This window comes from Oryzias latipes, chromosome 18 (assembly GCF_002234675.1).
Source record: "Oryzias latipes chromosome 18, ASM223467v1".
Lineage (NCBI taxonomy): Eukaryota > Metazoa > Chordata > Actinopteri > Beloniformes > Adrianichthyidae > Oryzias > Oryzias latipes.
In genome coordinates this window covers 3,120,044-3,147,820 of record NC_019876.2, presented here as the reverse complement: position 1 = coordinate 3,147,820, position 27,777 = coordinate 3,120,044, and the positions used below count along the sequence as shown (strand labels likewise).

Here is a 27,777-nt window from a genome sequence, read left to right as displayed (position 1 = left end):
TTCTGTCTCTCACTGTGGAAATGCACCTATGATGAACATTTTAGACCCCTCCATGATTTCTAAGTGGGAGAACTTACTAAATCACAGGGTTATCAAATACTTATTGAACTCACTGTAGATCTTACCAGTATAATCATCTGAAGCTATGTGTTTTTCTGAGTAAATTGATAAAGCTGATCGCTATACTAGCACTTTTGGTGCTTAGACCCGGGCAGCAAGGGTGGGTACGGTGTAGAGTTGGGCAGCGAGGGTAGATGGCGCATAGAGGGTGGCCAGGGTGAAGGCGAGTAGCGCATGTGGGCCATTTTTTTGTCTTTCTGCTTGAAGCTAGTCCGGGGGGGGGCATTTGCAGGACTTGTTTAACTCTGGGTAAAGCTTGGAGACATCCATGTCTGGAGGACACTTTGTTCCAGGAAAGATGTTGAAGGTTGGAACCTTCAGATCCTTATAGAGATCTTTCAGATCCTTGTAGAGATCGTTCAGACTCTTTGTCTGCAGATATTCGTCTTGGGACTTATCAGCAACGTTCTCGCCCCAGTGCGCACTTGCTAACCACGCCTTTTGGTCATCACTATAGCAACAGAACGCCGACCACATCCGAGAGGGAATGTTGACCCGGTTCTTGAGTTTTTCGGTACCGGGCTGTGCTCCAGTCACCACGTAGCCTTCAGTAACACCATTGCTGTTCTTGCAGAACTTTTCCATGAAACATTTAACGCAGGTCTCCATCTTCCCCCAGCTTACACCGTTGAACGATTTCACTTGTGGAACATTGTTGGTCAGGGTGAAGGTGGAGGTTTTGGTCGTTTTGTTGGAGGCGTAGGAGCTTGGATATAAATGACCTCTGTTATATAGTTCACTGTTTTGGTAATCTAAATTTGACGCTTGGGATTTGTAGGGTACTTCTTCTTTGTCTATTTCCATGTTCTTGTTCCTCTTCGTGTTCTTGTCCCTCTTAATGTTCTCGCCAGCAGGTTCATCTTCAAGCTGTAAAAGCAGAAAAGTTGAAATCGTTAGATAAATGGACACCCAAAATAACATGAACAGTCCTCCAACATCCTTGACAAAAGCTCCCTCTAGTGGGAGTCTGAAAGTAAGTCTGAAAACACCAAACAAAGTTTACTTGAACAAACCTCCAACACCGTTTAAGCGTTTAAGTTATTTATCATAACTCTTTAAAGTGACAGTTACAGTTGCACAGAAAACATGTTTGCTTGTTATTCTAGCACAAATCCTTATTAAAATTTTTTATTACGGCTATTTAAAAAACAACTAAATCGAGTTTTTGTGTAATGGCGCAATTTTGGCTCCCCAGAGCTTCTGTAGCGTCAGTTTTACACGGCAGTATGGCGAGCCACAAACAACAACATCATAGCACACACGACACATCAATCGACAGCATGGCTACCAGTGAGAGAGGGACGTTTGTTCCTAACGGAATCAAATCCTCTCTTGTTTGGAACTTGAATGGGTCTACTGCCACAGACGTGGAGGAATAGACCCCCCCCCACGCTACAACATTTGCCTAAAGCCCATCACAGTCAAAGGCAGCAGCACCACAAACCTATTCCTGAGGGAAACCTTTCACCGTTCTCCTTCACGCCGTAACACCAAACATGAACATGCGCCCCCAACACTTCCCCAAACTCTCGCGCAGCACGCGCTCATTACCCATCTTCCACACGCAACGTTGTTGACTGCAACTCCTGCTGCTTCATCAGCGCGGTGATCATAAATCCCACACCGTCACAGCTCTGGTTTATATCTTGTGGTACACAAAAAAACTCAAAAAAACTTCTCCAGTACCGATAGCAGAACTGTTGAGGTCAGATCTTACGGAAACCGCTGAATGTTGAAGAACTGAAGAATGTTGCCCCGGGCTCGTTCAATATCGGCTCGGTACCCATCCCTGGGAAAGGGGCACGGTGGAGAACAATCACCGAAGGGGTCGCTTTGCACACAGCCAAAGATATGGTACCCGTAGATACCGTGGGGTAGACGGGTATTATTAATTTATCAAAACCTTAGACCCCAGATCTGAGCTGTGTTGTTAATCCTTTAGAAAATGGTGCTACTCTCAAGGTGAATGCTTGTCTCCTTTTAGTCTAGACTAAAAGTGTGACTCAAAACACAGCTGGGACTTTGATTCCAAGAGTGTGTTCATTTATGTATTATTCTTCCCAGAAATGGGTGTTACATTTGTCTTGCGTTTGATTAAATAAAAGCAAAATTAGCTTTAAGTTGTCTGCCGGTCATACTTATTGCTTTCCTTAAGTGGGGCGGGGGGGGGGGGGGGTCAGGAAAAATCAGAAATTGAATTTAAAAAAAATAAAATCGGAGATTTTCCATGTTTTCAAATTGGGAGAACTTGCTAAATCACAGGGTGATCAAATACTTATTAACCTCACTGTAAAATGTAATAAGTGGCCTGGTTAACATAAAAGGCAGGTCACCTTAATCCTTGTGTTATCCTAGTCACTTTAACATTGGGAGTGGGGTCTAGATGACCCCACTAGACGGTGCTCTGAACCTTTTTTCTTCAATGATTTGTGATCTTCACTGGTGTCCATAGATTACATGACATCCTCTCCACCTTTATCGTGGTAGGGAGAACACGTCAATGGTCATCTTGACCCCATAGAATAGCACAAGGGTTAAGTTGATGAACCGCGATTCTTTTGAGGTTACCTGAGGTTCAATCATCCATTTGGGGTTTTTGGGTCTTTTTCCAGGGTTTTTGTCTTGAACAAACTTGATAGCAGAAAACACAGGGATCTTTCCTATGGTGTCATAAAGCGTCAGAAAGGTTCTGATGTTCCTGTAGGTCTGGCAGATGGGCTTGTATCGGTTCTGGTCCAGGATCTTCCCGTCCTCCAGGATGTTTGGGATTTGAGGAGGACTTTGGTTCAGAAGGAAGTCGGCACAGTCTGAAATGGACCTCACCACTTCAGTTTGTGTGGGCCTGAAAGACGAAAAGACGAAGAGGAGGAGGAGGAGGAGGAAGGCTGTGTGGGGCAGAAAACACCCCAGAGGCAGAAACATCATCTGTCCAGAGAAGACAAAGGAAGAGGTCACTAATCACCAAACATCACCAAAAAAAAAACTTGTATTCGATTTAAAAATCCATCCAAATGAATCAGAATCAGAATTTGTACAGCTGATTAGCCAAAAAAATGAACTTAACAAAAACATATTAAGCATTTAAAAATAAAAACTATTATTTTTTTTAATAGTTTTTTTTGTTGAAAAAAGAAAATGCAGATAATTTATTAAGGGTTTCTCCTACTTTAAAGTTGAACCTCATTCTGTCATTTTCTTGGGTTAAAATAAGACATAAACCAAAAATAATGTCCTGTTGAAATGTTTACCACCAACCTGAATGTTAAAGATGCTAACAATTGAACTTTACATTGAAGAAAATGAACATAAAATACAAATAGAACACACAACACATAAGGAGCCTCAAACAAACCTTAAAAAGTGGCCTCTGTTCTGTCTTTGTAGCTTCACTGACTTCTTCAAATGTTCAGAGAAAAGAGAACTTGGAAACCTTTTATTTTTCTGAGAAGGAAGTAAAGCAGTAAGAGGAAGTTTCTCAAAAAACTCAGATGATTTAGATGATTAGTCTCGCCTCTTCTGTAGAACTCAACATTTCTAATTGGAGAACATCAATTTAGAACATGAAGGTTTTAGAAATGTGTATTTTATTCAAGAATTGGTCCCTTAAGCCACGTCAGCAGTTTAAGGACAATAATATTTATGGCAATCATGCAGAGGAAAATGTCACCAAACCAAAGACCAGCAGAGTTTCTACGTGGCAGAGAAATGCATCTTGGTATTTTTTTTGAAACGCGTCTAAACTACGATTTTACTGGGCTCTTGTCGAATGCACCATCAAGGGGGGGTTTGACCCGTATGGGTCGGGTTTGTGGTTCTTTGGGACCGGGGAGGTTCATTCAGGGGAGTGGCAGCATGTTATTTATCACACTAACACTTTATTAGTTTGCAATTTTAGGAACAAGTACAAAAACAAGAAGTAAAAAGAAAAAAGCCACAACAGAACACAACCCAACGCAAAATAGAGAAAAGGGAAACAATTCTTTAGAAAACTTCTGAAAGTGTTTGAATTACAATCAATAAGCCAGTGTTTTTCAACCTGTTTGGACCCATGGCACACTTCCCACTGATAGAGTGAAAAAATAAAAAACTTTATGGGAAAACGACAGCCTAGCTGTCAATCAACTGGCTGCACTGGAGAGCTGTCTGTGTCCAACACCCCACACGACTGCACTGACTCAGAGAGGAAGACGCAGAAAGAGAAGTTGAAGGAATAATGAAGCCCATTTATTTTGAACCGCACACAACGTGGAACATGGCACATGGGTCATTTTATAATCGTTCATGTTTATACTCAGAGTAAAACCTGGGCCAGTTTGGAAAAGCACAGAGCTGATATCCTGGCAGGAACTGAAGAAAGAGACACACCAAATTAATGTTGAGTTAAAACAACCTGCAACATCATAATTCAAAAAGGAAAGAAAGACCAACGGACAAAGGTACCTTTACGAAGAGAGCAGACAGAGATCTACCCAGTAAACAATCTCTCTCCACTCTGGCGCAAATTCTGCTGCCTCCTCTTTTAATAAGTTGATTTGGGTTGTCCCTAAGTTACACATGCGCTGAGCTCAAAGGAGGGGAAACAGATAAAAACACAGCTGCAGCGCTATCAGAAAGCATTTATTACAACATGTCCATCCTTCCACAGTCTTCCCAAATCCTCTCTGGACCTGCAAAGCCGTTTCTCAGATAAACTAACACAGAGCGTCCTTCCATTCATTTTAGACACAGCTAACACAGGTTCTCAGGAGAGAACTCCACAGACAAAGCTCTTCCTCCACAGATGAAGCTCTTCCTCCACAGATGAAGCTCTTCCTCCACAGATGAAGCTCTTCCTCCACAGATGAAGCTCTTCCTCCACACACAAAGCTCTTCCTCCACACACAAAGCTCTTCCTCCACAGACCAAGCTCCTCCTCCACACACAAAGCTCTTCCTCCACAGACCAAGCTCTTCCTCCACTGACGAAGCTCCTCCTCCACACACGAAGCTCTTCCTCCACAGACCAAGCTCCTCCTCCACACACAAAGCTCTTCCTCCACAGACCAAGCTCTTCCTCCACAGACGAAGCTCTTCCTCCACACACCAAGCTCTTCCTCCACAGACGAAGCTCTTCCTCCACTAACGCAAAGCTCTTCCTCCACAGACCAAGCTCTTCCTCCACTGACGAAGCTCCTCCTCCACACACGAAGCTCTTCCTCCACAGACCAAGGTCTTCCTCCACAGACGAAGCTCTTCCTCCACAGACAAAGCTCTTCCTCCACACACCAAGCTCTTCCTCCACTGACGAAGCTCTTCTTCCACGGACCAAGCTCTTCCTCCACTGACGAAGCTCTTCCTCCACAGACGAAGCTCTTCCTCCACACACAAAGCTCCTCCTCCACACACAAAGCTCTTCCTCCACAGACCAATCTCTTCCTCCACACACCAACTCTCTTCCTCCACAGACCAAGCTCTTCCTCCACTAACGCAAAGCTCTTCCTCCACAGACCAAGCTCTTCCTCCACTGACGAAGCTCTTCCTCCACGGACCAAGGTCTTCCTCCACTGACGAAGCTCTTCCTCCACAGACGAAGCTCTTCCTCCACTAACGCAAAGCTCTTCCTCCACACACCAAGCTCTTCCTCCACAGACCAAGGTCTTCCTCCACTAACGCAAAGCTCTTCCTCCACACACAAAGCTCCTCCTCCAAACACGAAGCTCTTCCTCCACTGACGACGCTCTTCCTCCACTAAGGCAAAGCTCTTCCTCCACAGACCAAGCTCTTCCTCCACTGACGAAGCTCCTCCTCCACACACGAAGCTCTTCCTCCACAGACCAAGGTCTTCCTCCACTAACGCAAAGCTCTTCCTCCACAGACCAAGGTCTTCCTCCACTGACGAAGCTCCTCCTCCACACACCAAGCTCTTCCTCCACAGACGAAGCTCTTCCTCCACAGACGAAGCTCTTCCTCCACAGACAAAGCTCTTCCTCCACACACCAAGGTCTTCCTCCACTGACGAAGCTCTTCCTCCACAGACGAAGCTCTTCCTCCACACACAAAGCTCCTCCTCCACACACAAAGCTCTTCCTCCACAGACCAAGCTCTTCCTCCACTAACGCAGAGCTCTTCCTCCACAGACGAAGCTCTTCCTCCACGGACGAAGCTCTTCCTCCACAGACGAAGCTCTTCCTCCACACACCAAGCTCTTCCTCCACACACAAAGCTCCTCTTCCACACACGAAGCTCTTCCTCCACTGACGAAGCTCTTCCTCCACTAACGCAAAGCTCTTCCTCCACAGACCAAGGTCTTCCTCCACTAATGCAAAGCTCTTCCTCCACACACCAAGCTCTTCCTCCACAGACCAAGCTCTTCCTCCACTAACGCAAAGCTCTTCCTCCACACACAAAGCTCCTCCTCCACACACGAAGCTCTTCCTCCACTGACGACGCTCTTCCTCCACTAAGGCAAAGCTCTTCCTCCACAGACCAAGCTCTTCCTCCACTGACGAAGCTCCTCCTCCACAGACCAAGGTCTTCCTCCACTAACGCAAAGCTTTTCCTCCACAGACCAAGGTCTTCCTCCACAGACGAAGCTCTTCCTCCACAGACGAAGCTCTTCCTCCACAGACAAAGCTCTTCCTCCACACACCAAGCTCTTCCTCCACTGACGAAGCTCTTCCTCCACGGACCAAGGTCTTCCTCCACGCACCAAGGTCTTCCTCCACTGACGAAGCTCTTCCTCCACAGACGAAGCTCTTCCTCCACACACAAAGCTCCTCTTCCTCCACAGACCAAGCTCTTCCTCCACTAACTCAGAGCTCTTCCTCCACAGACGAAGCTTTTCCTCCACGGACGAAGCTCTTCCTCCACAGACGAAGCTCTTCCTCCACACACCAAGCTCTTCCTCCACACACAAAGCTCTTCCTCCACAGACGAAGCTCTTCCTCCACACACCAAGCTCTTCCTCCACACACAAAGCTCCTCTTCCACACACGAAGCTCTTCCTCCACTGACGAAGCTCTTCCTCCACTAACGCAAAGCTCTCCTCCACAGACCAAGGTCTTCCTCCACTAATGCAAAGCTCTGCCTCCACAGACCAAGCTCTTCCTCCACAGTCCAAGCTCCTCCTCCACAGACCAAGCTCTTCCTCCACAGACGAAGCTCTTCCTCCACAGAGGAAGCTCTTCCTCCACAGACAAAGCTCTTCCTCCACACACCAAGCTCTTCTTCCACTGACGAAGCTCTTCCTCCACGGACCAAGGTCTTCCTCCACGCACTAAGGTCTTCCTCCACTGACAAAGCTCTTCCTCCACAGATGAAGCTCTTCCTCCACACACAAAGCTCCTCCTCCACACACAAAGCTCCTCTTCCTCCACAGACCAAGCTCTTCCTCCACTAACTCAGAGCTCTTCCTCCACAGACGAAGCTCTTCCTCCACGGACGAAGCTCTTCCTCCACAGACGAAGCTCTTCCTCCACACACCAAGCTCTTCCTCCACACACAAAGCTCTTCCTCCACAGACGAAGCTCTTCCTCCACACACCAAGCTCTTCCTCCACACACAAAGCTCCTCTTCCACACACGAAGCTCTTCCTCCACTGACGAAGCTCTTCCTCCACTAACGCAAAGCTCTTCCTCCACAGACCAAGGTCTTCCTCCACTAATGCAAAGCTCTGCCTCCACAGACCAAGCTCTTCCTCCACAGTCCAAGCTCCTCCTCCACAGACCAAGCTCTTCCTCCACACACGAAGCTCTTCCTCCACAGACGAAGCTCTTTCTCCACACACAAAGCCCTTCCTCCACACACGAAGCTCTTCCTCCACACACCAAGCTCTTCCTCCACTGACGAAGCTCTTCTTCCACGGACCAAGCTCTTCCTCCACTGACGAAGCTCTTCCTCCACAGACGAAGCTCTTCCTCCACACACAAAGCTCCTCCTCCACACACCAAGCTCTTCCTCCACAGACCAAGCTCTTCCTCCACAGACCAAGCTCTTCCTCCACTAACGCAAAGCTCTTCCTCCACAGACCAAGCTCTTTCTCCACTGACGAAGCTCTTCCTCCACGGACCAAGGTCTTCCTCCACACACCAAGCTCTTCCTCCACAGACCAAGCTCTTCCTCCACTAACGCAAAGCTCTTCCTCCACAGACCAAGCTCTTTCTCCACTGACGAAGCTCTTCCTCCACGGACCAAGGTCTTCCTCCACTGACGAAGCTCTTCCTCCACAGACGAAGCTCTTCCTCCACAGACCAAGCTATTCCTCCACTAACGCAAAGCTCTTCCTCCACAGACCAAGCTCTTCCTCCACAGACCAAGCTATTCCTCCACTAACGCAAAGCTCTTCCTCCACTGACGAAGCTCTTCCTCCACGGACCAAGGTCTTCCTCCACTGACGAAGCTCTTCCTCCACAGACGAAGCTCTTCCTCCACTAACGCAAAGCTCTTCCTCCACACACCAAGCTCTTCCTCCACAGACCAAGCTATTCCTCCACTAACGCAAAGCTCTTCCTCCACAGACCAAGCTCTTCCTCCACTGACGAAGCTCTTCCTCCACGGACCAAGGTCTTCCTCCACTGACGAAGCTCTTCCTCCACAGACGAAGCTCTTCCTCCACTAACGCAAAGCTCTTCCTCCATACACAAAGCTCCTCCTCCACACACGAAGCTCTTCCTCCACAGACCAAGGTCTTCCTCCACTAACGCAAAGCTCCTCCTCCACACACCAAGCTCTTCCTCCACAGACGAAGCTCTTCCTCCACAGACGAAGCTCTTCCTCCACAGACAAAGTTCTTCCTCCACACACCAAGCTCTTCCTCCACTGACGAAGCTCTTCCTCCACGCACCAAGGTCTTCCTCCACTGACGAAGCTCTTCCTCCACAGACGAAGCTCTTCCTCCACACACAAATCTCCTCCTCCACACACAAAGGTCTTCCTCCACAGACCAAGGTCTTCCTCCACTAACGCAAAGCTCTTCCTCCACAGACCAAGGTCTTCCTCCACGGACGAAGCTCTTCCTCCACAGACGAAGTTCTTCCTCCACACACCAAGCTCTTCCTCCACACACAAAGCTCCTCTTCCACACACGAAGCTCTTCCTCCACTGACGAAGCTCTTCCTCCACTAACGCAAAGCTCTTCCTCCACAGACCAAGGTCTTCCTCCACTAATGCAAAGCTCTTCCTCCACAGACCAAGCTCTTCCTCCACTGACGAAGCTCCTCCTCCACACACGAAGCTCTTCCTCCACAGACCAAGGTCTTCCTCCACTAACGCAAAGCTCTTCCTCCACAGACCAAGGTCTTCCTCCACTGACGAAGCTCTTCCTCCACAGACGAAGCTCTTCCTCCACAGACGAAGCTCTTCCTCCACAGACAAAGCTCTTCCTCCACACACCAAGCTCTTCCTCCACTGACGAAGCTCTTCCTCCACGGACCAAGGTCTTCCTCCACGCACCAAGGTCTTCCTCCACAGACCAAGGTCTTCCTCCACTGACGAAGCTCTTCCTCCACACACAAAGCTCCTCCTCCACACACAAAGCTCTTCCTCCACAGACCAAGCTCTTCCTCCACTAACGCAGAGCTCTTCCTCCACAGACGAAGCTCTTCCTCCACAGACGAAGCTCTTCCTCCACACACCAAGCTCTTCCTCCACACACAAAGCTCCTCTTCCACACACGAAGCTCTTCCTCCACTAACGCAAAGCTCTGCCTCCACAGACCAAGCTCTTCCTCCACAGTCCAAGCTCTTCCTCCACAGACGAAGCTCTTTCTCCACACACAAAGCCCTTCCTCCACACACGAAGCTCTTCATCCACAGACCAAGCTCTTCCTCCACCGACGAAGCTCTTCCTCCACAGACCAAGCTCTTCCTCCACAGACGAAGCTCTTCCTCCACCGACGAAGCTCTTCCTCCACAGACCAAGCTCTTCCTCCACAGACCAAGCTCTTCCTCCACTGACGAAGCTCTTCCTCCACGGACCAAGGTCTTCCTCCACGCACCAAGGTCTTCCTCCACTGACGAAGCTCTTCCTCCACAGACCAAGCTCTTCCTCCACTAACGCAAAGCTCTTCCTCCACAGACCAAGCTCTTCCTCCACGGACGAAGCTCTTCCTCCACAGACGAAGCTCTTCCTCCACACACCAAGCTCTTCATCCACAGACGAAGCTCTTCCTCCACAGACGAAGCTCTTCCTCCACAGACCAAGCTCTTCCTCCACAGACGAAGCTCTTCCTCCACTGACGAAGCTCTTCCTCCACTGACGAAGCTCGTCCTCCACAGACAAAGCTCTTCATCCACAGACGAAGCTCTTCCTCCACTGACGAAGCTCGTCCTCCACAGACAAAGCTCTTTCTCCACTAACGCAAAGCTCTTCCTCCACACATGAAGCTCTTCCTCCACACATGAAGCTCTTCCTCCACACATGAAGCTCTTCCTCCACACACAAAGCTCTTCCTCCACAGACCAAGCTCTTCCTCCACACACGAAGCTCTTCCTCCACAGACCAAGCTCTTCCTCCACACACAAAGCCATTCTTCCACACACAAAGCTCTTCCTCCACACACAAAGCTCTTCCTTCACAGACCAAGCTCTTCCTCCACAGACCAAGGTTTTCTTCCACTAACGAAGCTCTTCCTCCACAGAGGAAGCTCTTCCTCCACACACGAAACTCTTCTTCCACACACAAAGCTCTTCCTCCACACACAAAGCTCTTCCTCCACACACGAAGCTCTTCCTCCACAGACGAAGCTCTTCCTCCACACACGAAGCTCTTCCTCCACACACGAAGCTCTTCCTCCACAGACCAAGCTCTTCCTCCACACACGAAACTCTTCCTCCACAGACCAAGCTCTTCCTCCACACACAAAGCCATTCTTCCACACACAAAGCTCTTCCTCCACACACAAAGCTCTTCCTTCACAGACCAAGCTCTTCCTCCACAGACCAAGGTCTTCTTCCACTAACGAAGCTCTTCCTCCACAGAGGAAGCTCTTCCTCCACACACGAAACTCTTCTTCCACACACAAAGCTCTTCCTCCACACACAAAGCTCTTCCTCCACACACGAAGCTCTTCCTCCACAGACGAAGCTCTTCCTCCACACACGAAGCTCTTCCTCCACACACGAAGCTCTTCCTCCACAGACCAAGCTCTTCCTCCACACACGAAGCTCTTCCTCCACAGACCAAGCTCTTCCTCCACAGACGAAGCTCTTCCTCCACTAACGCAAAGCTCTTCCTCCATACACAAAGCTCCTCCTCCACACACGAAGCTCTTCCTCCACAGACCAAGGTCTTCTTCCACTAACGAAGCTCTTCCTCCACAGAGGAAGCTCTTCCTCCACACACGAAACTCTTCTTCCACACACAAAGCTCTTCCTCCACACACAAAGCTCTTCCTCCACACACGAATCTCTTCCTCCACAGACGAAGCTCTTCCTCCACACACGAATCTCTTCCTCCACACACAAAGCTCTTCCTCCACACACAAAGCTCTTCCTCCACACACCAAGCTCTTCCTCCACACACGAAACTCTTCTTCCACACACAAAGCTCTTCCTCCACACACAAAGCTCTTCCTCCACACACAAAGCTCTTCTTCCACACACGAAGCTCTTCCTCAACAGCTCTCAGTCTTTCTCTGTTTATGTCAAAACAGCTTTGTTGGCCAGCAGGGGGAACTCCTTTGCAGCTTCCAATAAAAACTGTCCAAACGTTAATCAGCAAAATGTAGCTTGAGACCACGATCTTGTCTCAGTTCAGTTAGTTCCTCCTGCTCCTCTAAAGTCCTGTCCTTTCCAACAGCTGATGCTGAGCTGAATGGGTCCCTAACCCGTCAAGGCAGTCCGTGGAGGTTGAAGGAAAATGCAATGACATATTCTCCTTAAGAGTTTTCAAATGTTTAACTGCTATCTCACCCAGTGCTGCAGTATTAACATCTTGCCATTTATTGGTGAGTGGGAACGTTTCAAGATTGCCACTTTCCACATGTTGCTGCCAGAGTTGCACCTTTGAACAGAATCTGTTTATTTTATCTGCAGTTGTAAGCAGATTTTCCTTTCAGCCTTGCATTTGTGTTTTCAGTTCATTCAGATGATGAAAAATATCTGCCAGGTACGCCAGCCTTGCACTACAGTAATCACTTGTAAGCAACTTTGTGTAATCAGACCCTCATTGGTCAGAAACAAATGAGGAGCTCCTCCTTTCACAGGTTTGGTGTGTCTCTCCAATCAGTACACGACTGACTGTTGTCCTGTGGACAGACACTCCACCTCAGCTGCAGATCTCTGCAGTTCATCCAGAGTAATCATAGGCTTCTTGGCTGCATCTCTGATCCGTCTTCTCCTTGTTTGAGCTGAAAGTTTAGACGGACGGTCTGGTCTTTGTAGATCTGTAATGGTCTGATACTCCTTCCATTTCCATATTATCACTTGCACAGTTCTCCTTGGATGTTTAAAGCTTGGGGAATCTTTTTGTATCCAAATCCAGGTTTAAACTTCACAACAGCATCTCAGACCTGCCTGGTGTGCTCCTTGCTCTTCATGATGCTCTCTGCGCTTTAAACGGACCTCTGAGACTCTCACAGAGCAGGAGCCTTTATACAGAGACTTGATTGACAGGTGGATTCTATTTATCATCATTTGTCATTGAGGTCAACATTGGATCATTCAGAAATCCTCACTGAACATCTGGAGAGAGTTTGCTGCATTGAAAGGAAAGGGGTAGAATCATTTTGCGCGCCCAGTATTTTTATTTTTTAATAAGAAGTGTTGGTTTTAGACCAAATTCCTGCCCTCGCTTTTATTTTGACACCTGGGCTTCCTGTTTTTAAGGATGCTGTGACTTATTGCACATTTCTTCCTGCTGTATTCGCTCATCCAAAACTCTTTTTCCTGACTGAGTTCTTCTCCACGGCGAAAAGGGATGGCAGTTATTTTATTTTTGTGTAGTGTTACGGTAAGTTATCTTGACGGCCTGTTACCTTAAATATAAAATAACATTTTAATACATTTTATCTTGAAGGCACAACGGAAGATTCTTTTTTTAACCTGGACCTGATTCCGATTCTCCGGCTTCTTGCCGCAGAATGAAAATAGAACTCCTGTGTAAAGGTTGTGGTGCAGAGCTGGACTGAGAGACTCCTCCCCCTCGCTTTCCAAACAGGAAGTGGCTCCAAGAAGCCAAAATCTTGTAGACTTCCTTTACTCATTCACTACATCTTTTTAACATCTTCTTGAAAATCCTATTTTTTTCTTGATATTTTTCTTTATTTGAAGTTATTTAAGTTCTAATTCGACCAATCGGATGCCTCAGGAAAAGCATGTGGTGCCTGCTGGCCCCCAACCTCGAACGTTTGACAAATTCTCTCAAGCCATTTTCAGTGGAAGGGGTGTGGACTACTGTCACTCCTGCTTGGTGGCAGTAGTTGCCATAGAAACGTTGACTCAGACCCATTTCCTGAAGTCATCTTAGAGCGGTGTGACTGCATTTCATCCACAAAAACAAACAACATCCGAACTTTTACAAAGATAGATGTATTGTATATACAGTCAGGACCATAAATATTTGAACAGAGACACTTTCTAATTTAGTTTCTGTACATTACCACAGTGAATTTTAAATAAAACCACTCAGATGCCATTGAAGTGCAGACTTTCAGCTTTTATTCCATGGATTGAACAAAAAGATTGCATAAAAATGTGAAAAACTAAAGCATTTTTTAAACACAATCCCTTCATTTCATGGGTTGGTAAGTAATTGGGAAAATGAAATAACTGAAAACCAAATGGTCATTCCTAATATTTGGTTGCAAACCCTTTGTGGGCAATGACAGCCTGAAGTCTTGAACTCATGGACATCACCAGATGCTGGGTTTTCTCCTTCTGAATGCTCTGCCAGGCCTTTACTGCAGCGGCTTTCAGTTGCTGTTTGTTTGTGGGCCTTTCTGTCTGAAGTTTAGTCTTCAACAAGTGAAATGCTGCTCAATTGGGTTAAGATCAGGTGACTGACTTGGCCGTTCAAGAATATTCCACTTCTTTGCTTTAATAAACTCCTGAGTTGCTTTGGCTGTATGTTTACAAGTTTACAAGCCAGAGTTACAACTGTGCGGTGGAAGCTGCACAGGATTTAAAGAGGGGGGATTGATGTCAATCCACCGAGCAGCGAAAGCACCAGGGGACCGGACCGGACCCAAGCAGCGGAGAGATGGCAGCGGGTCGGAGGGACAGCGCGGCGTGCGCAGGAGAGTCTTCAGGAATACCAGAGGAAATAACCACATGGAATCTGCAAATGGAGCCGATTCAAGCCACAATGCCGAGGCAGAGCTCAAAGACTGAAGACAGAGGAATGTTGGACAATTCCAGACTCATGTCTAGCGGCAGACCCCCATCTGGAATGAGGTCACCCTGCCCACCCACCAACAGGGACATGAGAGGAGAGACGGAGACCATCTCCATGTGGAAGTCAGAGTTCTTTTTTATGATCAGGTTGTACAGTTCTTTACATTTGTTTTTTAGTTGGTCATTGAGTTGTCCACTATCTAGGTGCATGGATATGAAGGGATTAATAAATGTATAGTTTGAGTATTGCCTCACTGAATGTGAATGGGCTAACCACGCCAAAAAAAGGGGGATAATTCTACAAAAATTAAGAAAGGAAAAAATACAGTTAGCTCTATTGCAAGAAACCCATTTGAATGACCAAGAACATGAGAAACTTAAAAAACTAGAATTCAGAAATACATATTTCAGTTCATATAAACAAGGTCGTAAACGAGGAGTTGCTTTTTTGATTTCCAACAAAACCAACTTTGAGATTGACAAAGTGATAAAGGGGAAGGACGGGCAGTACATTACAGTAAAAGGACGAATGGGAGACGCAGTTTTAACAATAGGCAATGTATATGCCCCACCTGAAAGCAATAAACATTTTTTTAAATCTTTGCTTAATGTAATTCCTGTGGAAGCTGAGGGGATATTAATCTGCGGTGGAGACTTTAATGTAGCCTTACACTTCAGGTTAGACACCACTAGCATACACAAACATAAAAAGACTGTCACCAAATTTGTCAAAATATCCATAGAAGTATTAGGACTGATTGATGATCCCCATAAGAAAGGTTACACACATTACTCCCCAAGTCACAAAGTAGATTATTATATAAATGATTATAAATAGATTATTTTTTCATTTCTAAATCTGATATCAGCAGAAATAAATATTTCAAACAGGAAAAAACAAACAACGTGGAGATTAAATGTTGGTATTTTGAATACTGACCCAAATATAAAAGACATAAAACTGATATAAAACCATATTTGGAGGAAAATGATAACGGAGCCGCAGACCCCACAGTATTATGGGATACTCTTAAAGCAGTAATGAGGGGAAAACTAATAGCAAAAACAATATGGTTGTGGAAAAATAGAAATATAAAGTATGAAGAATATTCTACAAAATTGAAAGAACTTGAATAACAGTTCATAAAAGCAAATACAACAGAAATATATTCACAAATACAAAACATTAAAAAACAAATCAATCACGTGTTAGAGGAAGAATTAGAAAAAAACAGTTATTTTGAACAAAAGTTTTCAGGAAGCAGGGCCTAAATCAACGAAATTATTAGCCAAAATTTAGATAAAAAACAACAGGTGCTAAATGCAATTTATGAAGTTATCGATCCAGAAACTAATAAAGTAACAAATAGCCCAGAGGAAATCCAAAAAATATTCACTACTAAAAAATACTATATTCCCAGCCTCTCTCAGCTTGTGACCAAGATAAAAGAAAATACAGATCTACCATCTATTGGATTGAATCAAAATAAACTGCTCACAGCTGAAATTACAAAAGAGGAAATATTAAAAACTATAAATACTCTGAAAAACAATAAATCACCAGGCAGCGACGGCTTCCCAGCTGATGGTATAAAACATTTAAAATGAAACTTACCCCAATTTTACGCAGATCTCTGAACTGGACCCTACAAAATAATAAAAGGCCTATTTCATGGTTATTAGCAATAATTTCAACTATATTAAAACCGGGGGAAAACAAACAGTCATGTGCTAATTATAAACCTATTTCAGTACTAAACACAGATTACAAAATCTATACATCTATAATTTGTAATAGGATAAATACATTACTTCCTGACCTTATCGATGAAGACCAGACGGGAATCCTAAAGAGTCGGCAGACACACGATAACATTTGGAGAACCTTGCATAGAACTGAAAGAGCCCAAAGAGAACATAGAAGTACAGTTCTCTTAAGTATAGATGCAGAAAAAGCTTTTGGAAATTTTTATTACTAGTCCTAGAAAAAATGGGATTTAACAAATCGGTAGAAATAATAAAAACAATATATTCACAACCAACGGCTAGAATTAAAATAAACGGGAATTTAATAGGAACATTTAAATTGGAAAGATCCACAAGGCAGGGTTGTGGACCCTCCCCGACTCTGTTTGCTCTCTTTATCGAGTCTGGCACAGGCAATTCATGAAAAACCTGACATTAAAGGAGTTTCACTGAATGGAGTTGAACACAAAATAGGATTGTTTGCTGATGACATAACCCTTGTGCTATCCTATGACCCCCCCACCTTACTTTGACGGGTTCTCCCCACCATGACAAAGGTGGATAAAGGTGGAAAGATTTCATGTAATCCATGGACACCAGTGAAGATCACAAATCATTGAAGAAAAAAGGTTCAGAGCACTGTCTAGTGGGTCTAGATGACCCAACTCCTAACGTCAAAGTGCCTAGGATAGCACAGGGGTTAATAGCGTACATCGAACAACCAGAAACATCAATTCCTCATTTTATGGACATATTGGAAACATTTAAACATTTATCTGGATATAAAATAAATATTTACAAAACTCAAATTTTAAAATTCAATTACGTTCCCTCTCAAGGTATTAGAAACTATTTTAAATTCAATTGTAATATGAAAAACATTAAAATATTTAGGTGTGGAAATAACACAAGATTTTCAAAATATAAACAGTAAAAATTATTCAGTAGTACAAGAAAAGATACAAAAAGACATTAAAAAATGGTCAACACTTCCACTAGATTTCTGCTCTAGAATTGAAATAGTAAAAATGAACATTTTGCCCCAGTTTCTATTTCTCTTTCAGGCTCTACCAACACAGGTCTGTAACACGCAATTTACACTGTGGGACAAAACCAGATTCATATGGGACAATAAAAGATCCAGAATAAAGGAGGTGTGGCACTTCCAAAGCTGAGAGAATACTATACCGCTTCACAACTACGATACTTTTACTGCTGGTGTAATCCCCAGTATACTGGAAAATGGAAAAAAATATAGAATCTAAAACTTTACAAGAACCCATTCAAAATATTAATGGAGATAAAGAACTATATGAAACAAAGAAAATAAATCCCATAACAAATCATACACTAAATGTACGGTTCAAATTACTGCAAAATCCTAAATAGTGCAAAAAATTAAAATGTGTAGCACATGATAGGCAATTTAAACCAGCAGAATATGACCAAACCTTTAATTATTGGACTACAAAAGGAATAACGGCATGGTGCTTGTTAGAAAAGAAGGATGGACAGCTGGAGAGTTTTGAGAAGTTGGCTAAACAATTTCACTTTGAAAATCTGGATTTTTTTGTAGAAATTTACAAATGAGAAACTATGCATCTAATCTACAGATTAGATGCACTAAGTAGGGAGCGGCGCGAGCAGTCGCAGCGGCCCCGTGCTCTCAGTGCGCGTGTCTGTGTTTATTTTTGTTTGCGTTTATTTATTTATTTTTTGCTTATCTTATTTTTATTTTTCTTATTTCTTTTTGGTTCTATTTATGATGCTTTTTGATGTTACAACAAAACACAAGTACAGTCGACGAAGACTGTTGGAAATTAGAAACAGCAAACTATGTGATGTTTTGGACATTAAACCAGGGATACTGGAAGAGCTGGGACTACTACGCCAGCCAGAAACCACTACACGGAACTCACCAGCCGCGCCCACCCCAGGAAGGTCGCACCGAAAACGGTGTGCAAGGACAAGGAGGAGGGGACATCGTGGAGGTATCAAAGCCCGACTGGCAGCTAACCCAACTCGTCCAGCCATACCATCTATACTTCTGGCTAACGTGAGGTCCCTGGACAGCAAGATGGATGATGTTCGTCTACTCCGATCAGCAAACCGGACAACGAGTAACTGCTGTGTGTTCATCTTCACTGAAACATGGCTAAACAACAACATTCCCGACTCTGCCATGCAACTGGAACAACTAACGTGCTATCGGGCGGACAGAGACATCGTAGACGGAGGAAAAACACGCAGCGGCGGGGTCTGTGTTTACATTCTTGACGCATGGTGCCGGGACGCTCAGCTGGTGAGCAAACACTGTTCACCGCGGGCGGAGTTCATGATCCTGAAGTGTCGTCCTTTCTACCTGCCGAGGGAGTTCACTGCGATTTTATTACTGGCAGTATACATCCCCCCGACAACCAACAACAGTGACAGAAATGCGGCGCTAAATGAACTATTCCAGCCATTGGTGAACAACAAACAGCACATCCAGATGGCTTCATCATTCTCGCCGGAGACTTCAACCACGCTGATCCCAAAACAGTCCTACCAAAATTTCATCAGCATGTGCACTTTCCAACAAGAGGAAACAACATACTGGACCTTGTTTACACTCCTCACAAAAAAGCTTACAGAGCAACCCCCCTCCCCCACATCGGAACATCAGACCACCTCAGTGTCATGCTAACGCCTGCATACAGACAAAGGGTGAAACTTGCAAAACCTGTCTTGAAGAAAATAAGAGTGTGGCCAGAGGGAGCATCTTCTGCCCTTCAGAACTGCTTTGAAACAACAGACTGGGAAATGTTTAAACAAACTGCCACCTACAACAACCTGACAGACATCGAGGAGTACACAGACACAGTAACCTCCTACATCACAAAGTGCATCGATGATGTGACACACACAAAAACCATCATCATTCGAGCCAACCAGAAGCCCTGGCTGACAGGGGAAGTCAAATGGCTATTGAGAGGCAGAGACAAGGCCTTCAGAGCAGGGGATGAAGCTGGCCTAAGAACAGCAAGAGCCAACCTGTCCCGGGGCATCAGGAAAGCAAAAAAGGACTATATGCACAAAGTCTCTTCCAACTTCAACGACAGCAGAGATGCACGGAGCCTGTGGCAGGGCATCCAGGCCATCACAGACTACAAGCCTGCACGCTTTGAAGTACTAAACAGCACACACCCACAGAAGACGCCCCCCTGCCCCCAGGATCAAACTCTGTGTGACCAAACGCCCTCTTACATGTGCACCCCAAATGGAGACTGGATTTCATAAAGGTTAAGAATATACAATTTATTAAAAACTTGACACAAATTCCATAAAAGAGAAAGTTAAAATAGACTCGGACAGTTGGACCGCACTCCAACACTGCATGAGGGCGGCTGCCTCCTGGATCGACTCAGCCCCACTGCACCGGCGGGTAGCCACAAACACCACCAAGGGAGATCTCTGATCCAACTCTCACCAGGAGTACCTGCTCAGGGCCCAAATGCAAACAAAACCCACCACAACCCAAACAGTGATTAAAAGAAAATACAAAACAGAAGAGGTGCACCTGAGCAGGTCACCACTAATTTACGGGCTGAAAACAGGGGGGTCCCCCTTACACAATACTAAATATGGCACCCACCAGCTACCATAAGGATAAAAGGAGGAGGCAGCCACCTTCAGTCAGGTCCAGACACCAAGATACTAAAAACGAGCACAAAACAGTTTAAAAATGGATAAAAGCAAGGGTGTCAAGCTTGATTAAAACATTAAAAACAATGACTAAAAACGCTAAGCAAAACAGCAGTGGCAACTCTGCTGGGAAAAGAAAAATAAGTTAGTTCTCCCCTGGGAAAAAACACATGTTTTACAAACCCTTATATTACCTCTCATGCCCCAGGGTCAGAAATCATGCCACCACCTGTTAATATAAATAGAGTTTAAAATCTTGCAAACTCAAATGCTTAAAAACTTTAAAAGGACTCAAATGATTAAAAGCTTTAGTAAAAAAGGTCCACATGTCAAGCTCACCCACCAAGGCCAAACCAGGAAACCAGCACCTAGATGGAACTCCCACTGCTGCTATTTATCAGCCTTGTGAGCCAATCACAGCTCAACAAACAGGTGCTGGCCATGAATGTTCATCTATGGAACACCATGAGGGACAAACTACCACCCACAGCCCTGTCTGTCACATTTGCACCTGACAACTGCCAGCGTGAAGAGGACACTCTCCACCATCAACCCACGGAAAGCAGCGGGTCCAGACAATATCCCAGGCCGTGTGCTGAAGGACTGCGCAGAAGAGCTAAAGGACGTCTTCACAGACATCTTTAACATCTCCTTGGAGCAAGCCATCGTCCCATCATGCTTCAAGGCTACAACCATCATCCCTGTGCCAAAGAAACCATCACCATCCTGCTTCAATGACTACCGCCCCATAGCACTAACGCCCATTATCATGAAGTGCTTTGAACGGCTAGTCATGTCACACATAAAATCCACCCTTCCCCCCACCCTGGACCCTTTTCAGTTTGCATACCGACCCAAACGATCGACAGAGGACGCCATTTGTTCTGCTCTCCATCCAGCTCTCACCCACTTAGACAAAAAGGACGCATATGTGAGAATGCTGTTCATAGACTTCAGCTCTGCATTTAACACAATAATACCACAGCAACTCATTTGCAAACTAGACAAGCTGGGTGTTAACACCCCCATCTTCAACTAGCTACTGGACTTCCTCAGCCAAAGACCACAGACAGTACGAGCCGGCAACAACACCTCAAATACAATCATTCTCAACACCGGGGCACCTCAAGGCTGTGTGCTTAGTCCGCTGCTCTTCACCCTGCTGACACATGACTGCACAACAACCCACAGCACAAACCACCTTGTGAAATTTGCAGACGACACAACTCTGGTGGTTTTCATCACCAAGGGCGATGAGACCCACTACAGGGAAGAGGTGGATCTGCTGACAAAATGGTGCAGAGACAATAACCTCCTGCTAAATGTCAGCAAGACAAAGGAGATTGTTGTCAACTTCCAGAGGGGCAACACTCAACACCTGCCACTGATCATTGATGGTACTGCTGTGGAGAGAGTGAGCAGCACAAAATTCCTGGGGGTTCACATCAGTGAGGACCTCTCCTGGACCGCCAACACCACATCATTGGCAAAGAAAGGTCAACAACGTCTCTACTTCCTGCAAAAACTAAAAAGATCAGGTGCCTCACCAACCATCATGACCACATTCTACAGAGGAACCATTGAGAGCATCCTCTCCAGTTGCATCAGTGTGTTGGATGGTAGCTGCACACACAGCAACAGGAGAACCCTGCAGCGCATAGTCAACACAGCCAGGAGAATCATTGGAGCACCACTCCCCTCCCTGCAGGACTTATACATCACCCGCCTCACCCGCAAAGCACTAACAATAATCAAGGACACACACCACCCTGAACACAACCTGTTCAGCCTTCTGCCCTCGGGGAGGAGGTACAGGAGCCTCCGCTCCCGGACCACTAGACTCAGAAACAGCTTCACACACCAGGCCATCAGGATGCCAAACACCCTTTCCATCCACCCATCTCCCCCCATGAACAGTGCTCAAATGACCCCCCCCCCCCCCCCCCCCCCCGCTGCTTTGAGACACTGCCTTAAGTGCACTCACACTTTTAATAGCAAATTGCTCAACGTTGTAAATTGTATCTTTTTCTTTCTTTCTACTTATTCTATTTTATTTTATACATATACTTTTTTATTTTTCTTCTCCTGAACAGACACGAGAGAGCAAGAAACGGAATTTCGATTCATTGTATGTGATGCACATTTGAAGAATTGACAATAAAGTTGACTTTGACTTTGATTATAAGACTGTGATACACAGTGGCTCTTCTGGGGATGAGGGTGGGATCATTCAAACAATAATAAAGGCATACAGAGACAGCAATTCTAAAGTGATTAGTACGCTATATAAATCTTTAATGGAGTATGACAAAAACACAACTTTAAAAGTAAAATGTAACTGGGAAAAAGAATTAAACATAAAGATACCTCAGCAGGACTGGTCAGACATGTGGAGACACCACCATACCACCACTGGATCACAAACATGGAGAGAGTTCGCCTGGAAGAAGCTTATACGATTTTTTTATAACACCGAAACTGAAGAACAAACAGATAAAAACAAATCAGAGCTGTTGGTGTGGATGTGGAGAAGTAAATGTAGACCATTCTCATGTATGTTGGAAGTGTTCAAATGTGACAGGTTTTTGGAAGATGGTGTGTGATGTAGCATGTAAAGTGCTGGGATATACAAATCCTCTGGAACCAGAACTGTTTTATTTATATATGTTCTTAGGAATACTTATGTAAAGTTATGTCACTAGCCGCGAAAAAATCATTGACCAGGAACTTGGGCTGTAAGTCCATCCCATCAAAGGAGCAATGAACTTCAACAATTAACATCTATTCAAAGGAAACAATAACATACAGGCTGAGACTGCAAGAGGCACAATTACACCGAAAATGAGAAAAATGGACACTTTACAACAAATAGACACAAGAAGCACCTAGAATTGACCCTTGTTTTTGATTGTTGTTGTGGTTTTTCTTTTGTTTACATGTAACAAAAACTAATAAAAATAAAGTAATAAAAAAATAAATAAAAATTGTTTTTAGACCATCCACTTGGTCTGCTTCTGTTTGAAACTGGCGGGGGGCATTTGCAGGACTTGTCTAACTTTGGGTAAAACTTGGAGACAGTCGTCCCCAGAGGACACTTTGTTCCAGGAAAGACGCTAAAGGTTGGTGTCCCCAGATCCTTGTAGAGATCGTTCAGACTCTTTGTCTGCAGATATTTGTCTTTGGGCTCATCAGGAACGTTCTCACCCCAGTGCGCACTTGCTAACCACGCCTTTTGGTCATCACTATAGCAACAGAACGCCGACCACATCCGGGAGGGAATGTTGACTCGGTTCTTGAGTTTTCCGGTACCGGGCTGTGCTCCAGTCACCACGAAGCCTTCAGTAACACCATTGCTGTTTTTGCAGAAAGTTTTCATGAAACATTTGACGCATTTCTCCATCTTCGCCCAGCTTCCACCGTTGAACGATTTCACTTGTGGAACAATGTTGGTCAGGGTGAAGGTGGAGTTTTTGGCCGTTGGGGTGGAGCCATAGGAGCTTGGACATACATGACCTCTGTCATATATTCCACTGTTTTTGTAATCAAAATTTGACGCTTGGTGTTTGTAGGCTCCTTGTTTCTTATTGTCCCTTTTCATGTTCTTGTCAGCAGATTCATCTTCAAGCTGTAAAAGCAGAAACGTTTAAATCTTTAGATAAATGGACACACAAAATAACATGAACAGTCTTCCAACATTCTTGACAAAAGCTCCCTCTAGTGGGAGAAGTCTGAAACACCAAACAGAATTTACTCCTCCAACCTCCGACACCGTTTAAGCTACGGTCATATTTACAACTGCTGCCGTGTGGTGGGGAGGCATCGGCAAATCCTTCCAGATTAGCTGCTGCCGCCCCATTTCTTTAACAGTTGTTGGTGTGGTCAGGAGGGGAAAAGGTCATGACGAATTCGGGCCATCAGCCAGCAGGAGATGTGATTGGACGATGTGTAAATGTCTCCATACAGCAGCTGCCTGTATGTTTTTTTGTTTTTTAACTTGTCCTGTCCAACAGCGGAGCAGGTCAGAGCTGAAAGCCTCTTGTGTTGGACAGATTTTACTGTTACAATGGGGGTTTATGGATCTTTAGACAAACAGAGACTGTATTTGTATAAACCCCTTCTGTAATTGAGGTGGAATCTTGTTGAAGAGGGGTGTACCCATGCCCATATTTGTGTAAAAGTATATAAGCAGGTGGGTTGAATGAAAGTGTGCTTCTTGATCACATAGAATACTCCAGCAAGGGCAGGAGGCCCGGCACCCCACACCCCAGAGCTCGGCAGCCCAGCCGATCCAGGCACCCCGTCAGACAAAGACCTGGACGCAGCCACCCTCACGAGCACTGGACCCCACACAACGCGATTGAGGACTAGACCTGGCAGCCCCCCCGAGCATGGAGTAGGAGGAACTCCAGAGCCGCAGAGTAAGAGCCCCCCGCCAGGGCAGGGACCCACCCCACCCCAAGGCGCTCCCGGCCCAGACCCAATGCTCTAAGACCTACACTGGTGGCCAAATGAGAGGCTCGCCACTGCCTGGACAGCTGTCCATGTCAAGTGCCAGCGGCCACCAGCTGCCCGGTAGCATATAAAAAGCTGCACAAGTTGTAATTTTTAGACAACATGCCTCTCAAAAACACATCAACAGCAAAGCCTCAGTGCCTAAAACGAAGGTCCAAGCGTTCCAAGCACAGCTGTGTTTATATGCGGGACTCACAGTGGCCGGGATCGCCAGATTGACCTCTAAACATTGCCAAGACTCTGTGGCCCACGTCAACAGTCGTCGTTAAGTTCCAATCACTAGAAATTGGAGGGTGGCAATGAGATGGCAGCACAGGGGCTGGGGGGGGGGGCTGGAGGGCAGCAGTGTGAAATCGGCCAAAGATCAGACGATAATGGGGTTCTTGAAGACCCTCCCAAGAGACCCTCAGTCAATGATGGTGCTGCTGACTTCCCGCCACCCGCCTGCCACTGGACTGCCACTCGCCTGCCACTGGACTGCCACCCGCCTGCCACTGGAATGCCACCCGCCTGCCACTGGAATGCCACCCGCCTGCCACTGGATTGCAACCGCGCAACCTCCAAATGAAATCCAACTGACACCTCCCGATTACAAATGTAGCAGCGCTGGCGCCTGCGTTTTGCTGACAAACTTGCAAATTAATTAACTTCAAATTCTATGTTGATAAAACATGTATATATATATAGGTTACCTGAGGTTCAATCATCCATTTTTTGGGTCTTTTTCCAGCTTTTTGGTCTTGACCAACCCTGATAGCAGAAAACACAGGGATCCTTTCTTTGGTGTCATAAAGTGTCAGAAAGGTTCTGATGTTCCTGTAGGTCTGGCAGATGGGCTTGTATCGGTTCTGGTCCAGGATCTTCCCGTCCTTCAGGATGTTTGGAATTTGAGGAGGACTTTGGTTCAGAAGGAAGTCGGCACAGTCTGAAATGGACCTCGCCACTTCAGTTTGTGTGGGCCCGAAAGACGAAAAGAAAAAGAGAAGGAGGAGGAGGAAGGCTGTGCGGGGCAGAAAACACCCCAGAGGCAGAAACATCATCTGTCCAGAGAAGACAAAGAAAGAGGTCACAAATCACCAAAAGGAATATTTAAAATTAAACAAAATTATCTTTTACCAACATTGGTCATTTGACAGATTATGGACCCTTTTCATTTTACTCAACAGCATTAACTTGTCATTAAAAATAAAAAAATAATAAATGCTTAATCAAATATTAAAAATCGTTAAATTGATTTATTTCTAATGATAATACTTCACTTGCTCAAAAAAATGAAAAAATTGATTCATGACTTTTCCTAATGTAAAACAATTTTGCACATATTTTAACTTTTGATACCTGAGCAATTTTTGCTATGAAGATTTCTGAAACAGTGTTATGTCTATTTTACTGATATAGTATTATTTTCATTAATCATATAAATGACTTTTCTAAGTGACATAATTTGCATATATTTTGGATACCTGATCTGCATTTGCCATGTTGATTTCTAAAAGTTATTTTTCACATAATAATTAAGTAATTCATATTTTGTCATGTGCTTTATTGATATTTCAGGATTCTTAATTCTGTCTGATAAAAGTTATGAACCGGATATTGATAAATCATGTAATAAATGGTTATAGTATAATGGGGTGGGATTATATAAATTTGCTTCATTCCACCCCCTTTCAAGCAATATTTATTAATATGTCTCATAATAATAAGTTTCATTAGTTATTGCATGAATGTATAACTGATGATTGTATTGTTTTTGTGTATTATTCTTATCTGATTGCTTGAAAGAAACCATTTCAAATCAAATCTTTTGAAATCATTTTTTGTTGACAAAAATGGCAAAAAAGCAGAACTGTTGAAAGAAAAACAGACGAAGCATTTCTCCTACTTTAAAGTTAAGCCTCATTCTGTCATTTTCTTGGGTTAAAAAAAAACATAGATCAAAAATAATGTCCTGTTGAAATGTTTACCACCAATCTGAATGCTAATGATGCCAATAATTGAACTTTACATTAAAAATAGAACATTATACAAATAGAACAAATAACACTTCAAACAAACCTTCAAAGTCGCCTCTGTTCTGTCTTTGTAGCTTCACTGACTTCTTCAAATGTTCAGGGAAAAGAGAACTTGGAAACCTTTTATTTTTCTGAGAAGGAAGTAAAGCAGTAAGAGGAAGTTTCTCAAAAAACTCAGATGATTTAGATGATTAAACTTGTCTGCTGCGTAGAACTTAACATTTCTAACTAGAGAACATTAGAACATGAAGGTTTTAGAAATGTGTATTTATTCAAGAATTGGTCCCCTAATGCAGTGTTTTTTAACCAGTGTGCCGTGGGAAATTGCCCTCATTCACTGATCTAAAAACATTTTCCATCTCCAGGATTTCAGCTCTGTGTTCATCCAAACAAACACTGATAAAGCACTGAGTAGTTAGGAATGTGAAAGATCGTAAAATACTTTTTTCTTTGTGTTTATTTGATTCTATTAAAGACATTTTGATAAGAATAACGGTACCGCGATTTGGCTGCAGCTAAAGCTGTTTGCGAAGAAGTCCCGCCCCTATAACTGTCTCCACCAATCATTCTTGGAGTCTTAATCACATGTCATCAGTCTGACCAATCAGAGGTGGTTCAAGTTTTCACTTCCTTGTTCTGAATCTGCTCATAAAGTGGCTCAGTACTAACAAAAATACCAGCTAAAGCTCGTCTTTAGCGGTGTAGCTTCCCACAGAATCCAGTGTCAGACCGTGGAACAAGTCAACAAAACCATGAAGCTCAGAGACGAGAGTCTGTCTGACATCACTACATCTCCCATGATGCATTGGGTTAAAGTGACAGCATCTCAGCGCACAATGAGTCTTCATTGCTAAACATCTTGAAACAACAACAAACACACATCAGACAGTTTTTAAATCTTCTAACTTAACTTTTATTCCATCTTTTAGAAAAAACAGCTGCAGCTTCAAGCTTTTTCTGCCACAGTAATTACAAAAATGCGCATTAGATTGTGGAGAGACTGTAGATCAATATAGACTGAGTTTCTCCTTTTATAATTTTTGGATGCTGGTGTGCCGTAGGATTTTTGTTAAGGTTAAAGTGTGTCGTGGCCAAAAAAGGTTAAAATCACTGATCTAAAACCCTGTCAGCAGTTTAAGGACAATAATATTTGTGCATTTAAGACTCATGACTACAATCATGCAGAGGAAAATGTCACCAGACCAAAGACCACCAGAGTTTCTACGTGGCAGAGAAATGCATCTTGGTATTTAAAAAAAAAACTTTTATACAAGTTTGCCCCAAAAAAGATTTGAGACAAAATGCTAAATTATTCTGAAAAAAGCCAACATTTGAGCAGATCTTTACTTGTTACTTCCAAAGGAAAGATGACATCATTCTTTATTAATTCAG

The 27,777-nt window shown here is 44.5% G+C and overlaps 1 protein-coding gene across 3 annotated transcripts; it reads right to left on the bottom strand.

Moving 5' to 3' along the window:
- Positions 1-304: 304 nt before the first annotated feature.
- On the bottom strand, positions 305-26,512 carry LOC105356329 (endonuclease domain-containing 1 protein-like). 3 transcript variants are annotated; one of them, XM_020711472.1, is made up of 3 exons: positions 26,429-26,476; positions 2,689-3,045; positions 305-987 (listed from the first exon to the last, which is right to left on the bottom strand). In XM_020711472.1, the coding sequence occupies exons 2-3, from the start codon at positions 3,043-3,045 to the stop codon at positions 328-330; spliced, it is 1,017 nt and encodes a 338-aa protein (XP_020567131.1). In that variant the 5' UTR covers positions 26,429-26,476; the 3' UTR covers positions 305-327. The 3 variants fall into 3 exon arrangements, with proteins under 3 accessions (XP_020567131.1, XP_020567130.1, XP_011485533.1); XM_020711471.2 differs by lacking the exon at positions 26,429-26,476 and adding an exon at positions 3,473-3,672; XM_011487231.2 differs by lacking the exons at positions 305-987; positions 2,689-3,045 and adding exons at positions 22,500-23,483; positions 25,063-25,410 and having other exon boundaries at positions 26,429-26,512.
- Between the last annotated feature and the right edge of the window lie 1,265 nt (positions 26,513-27,777).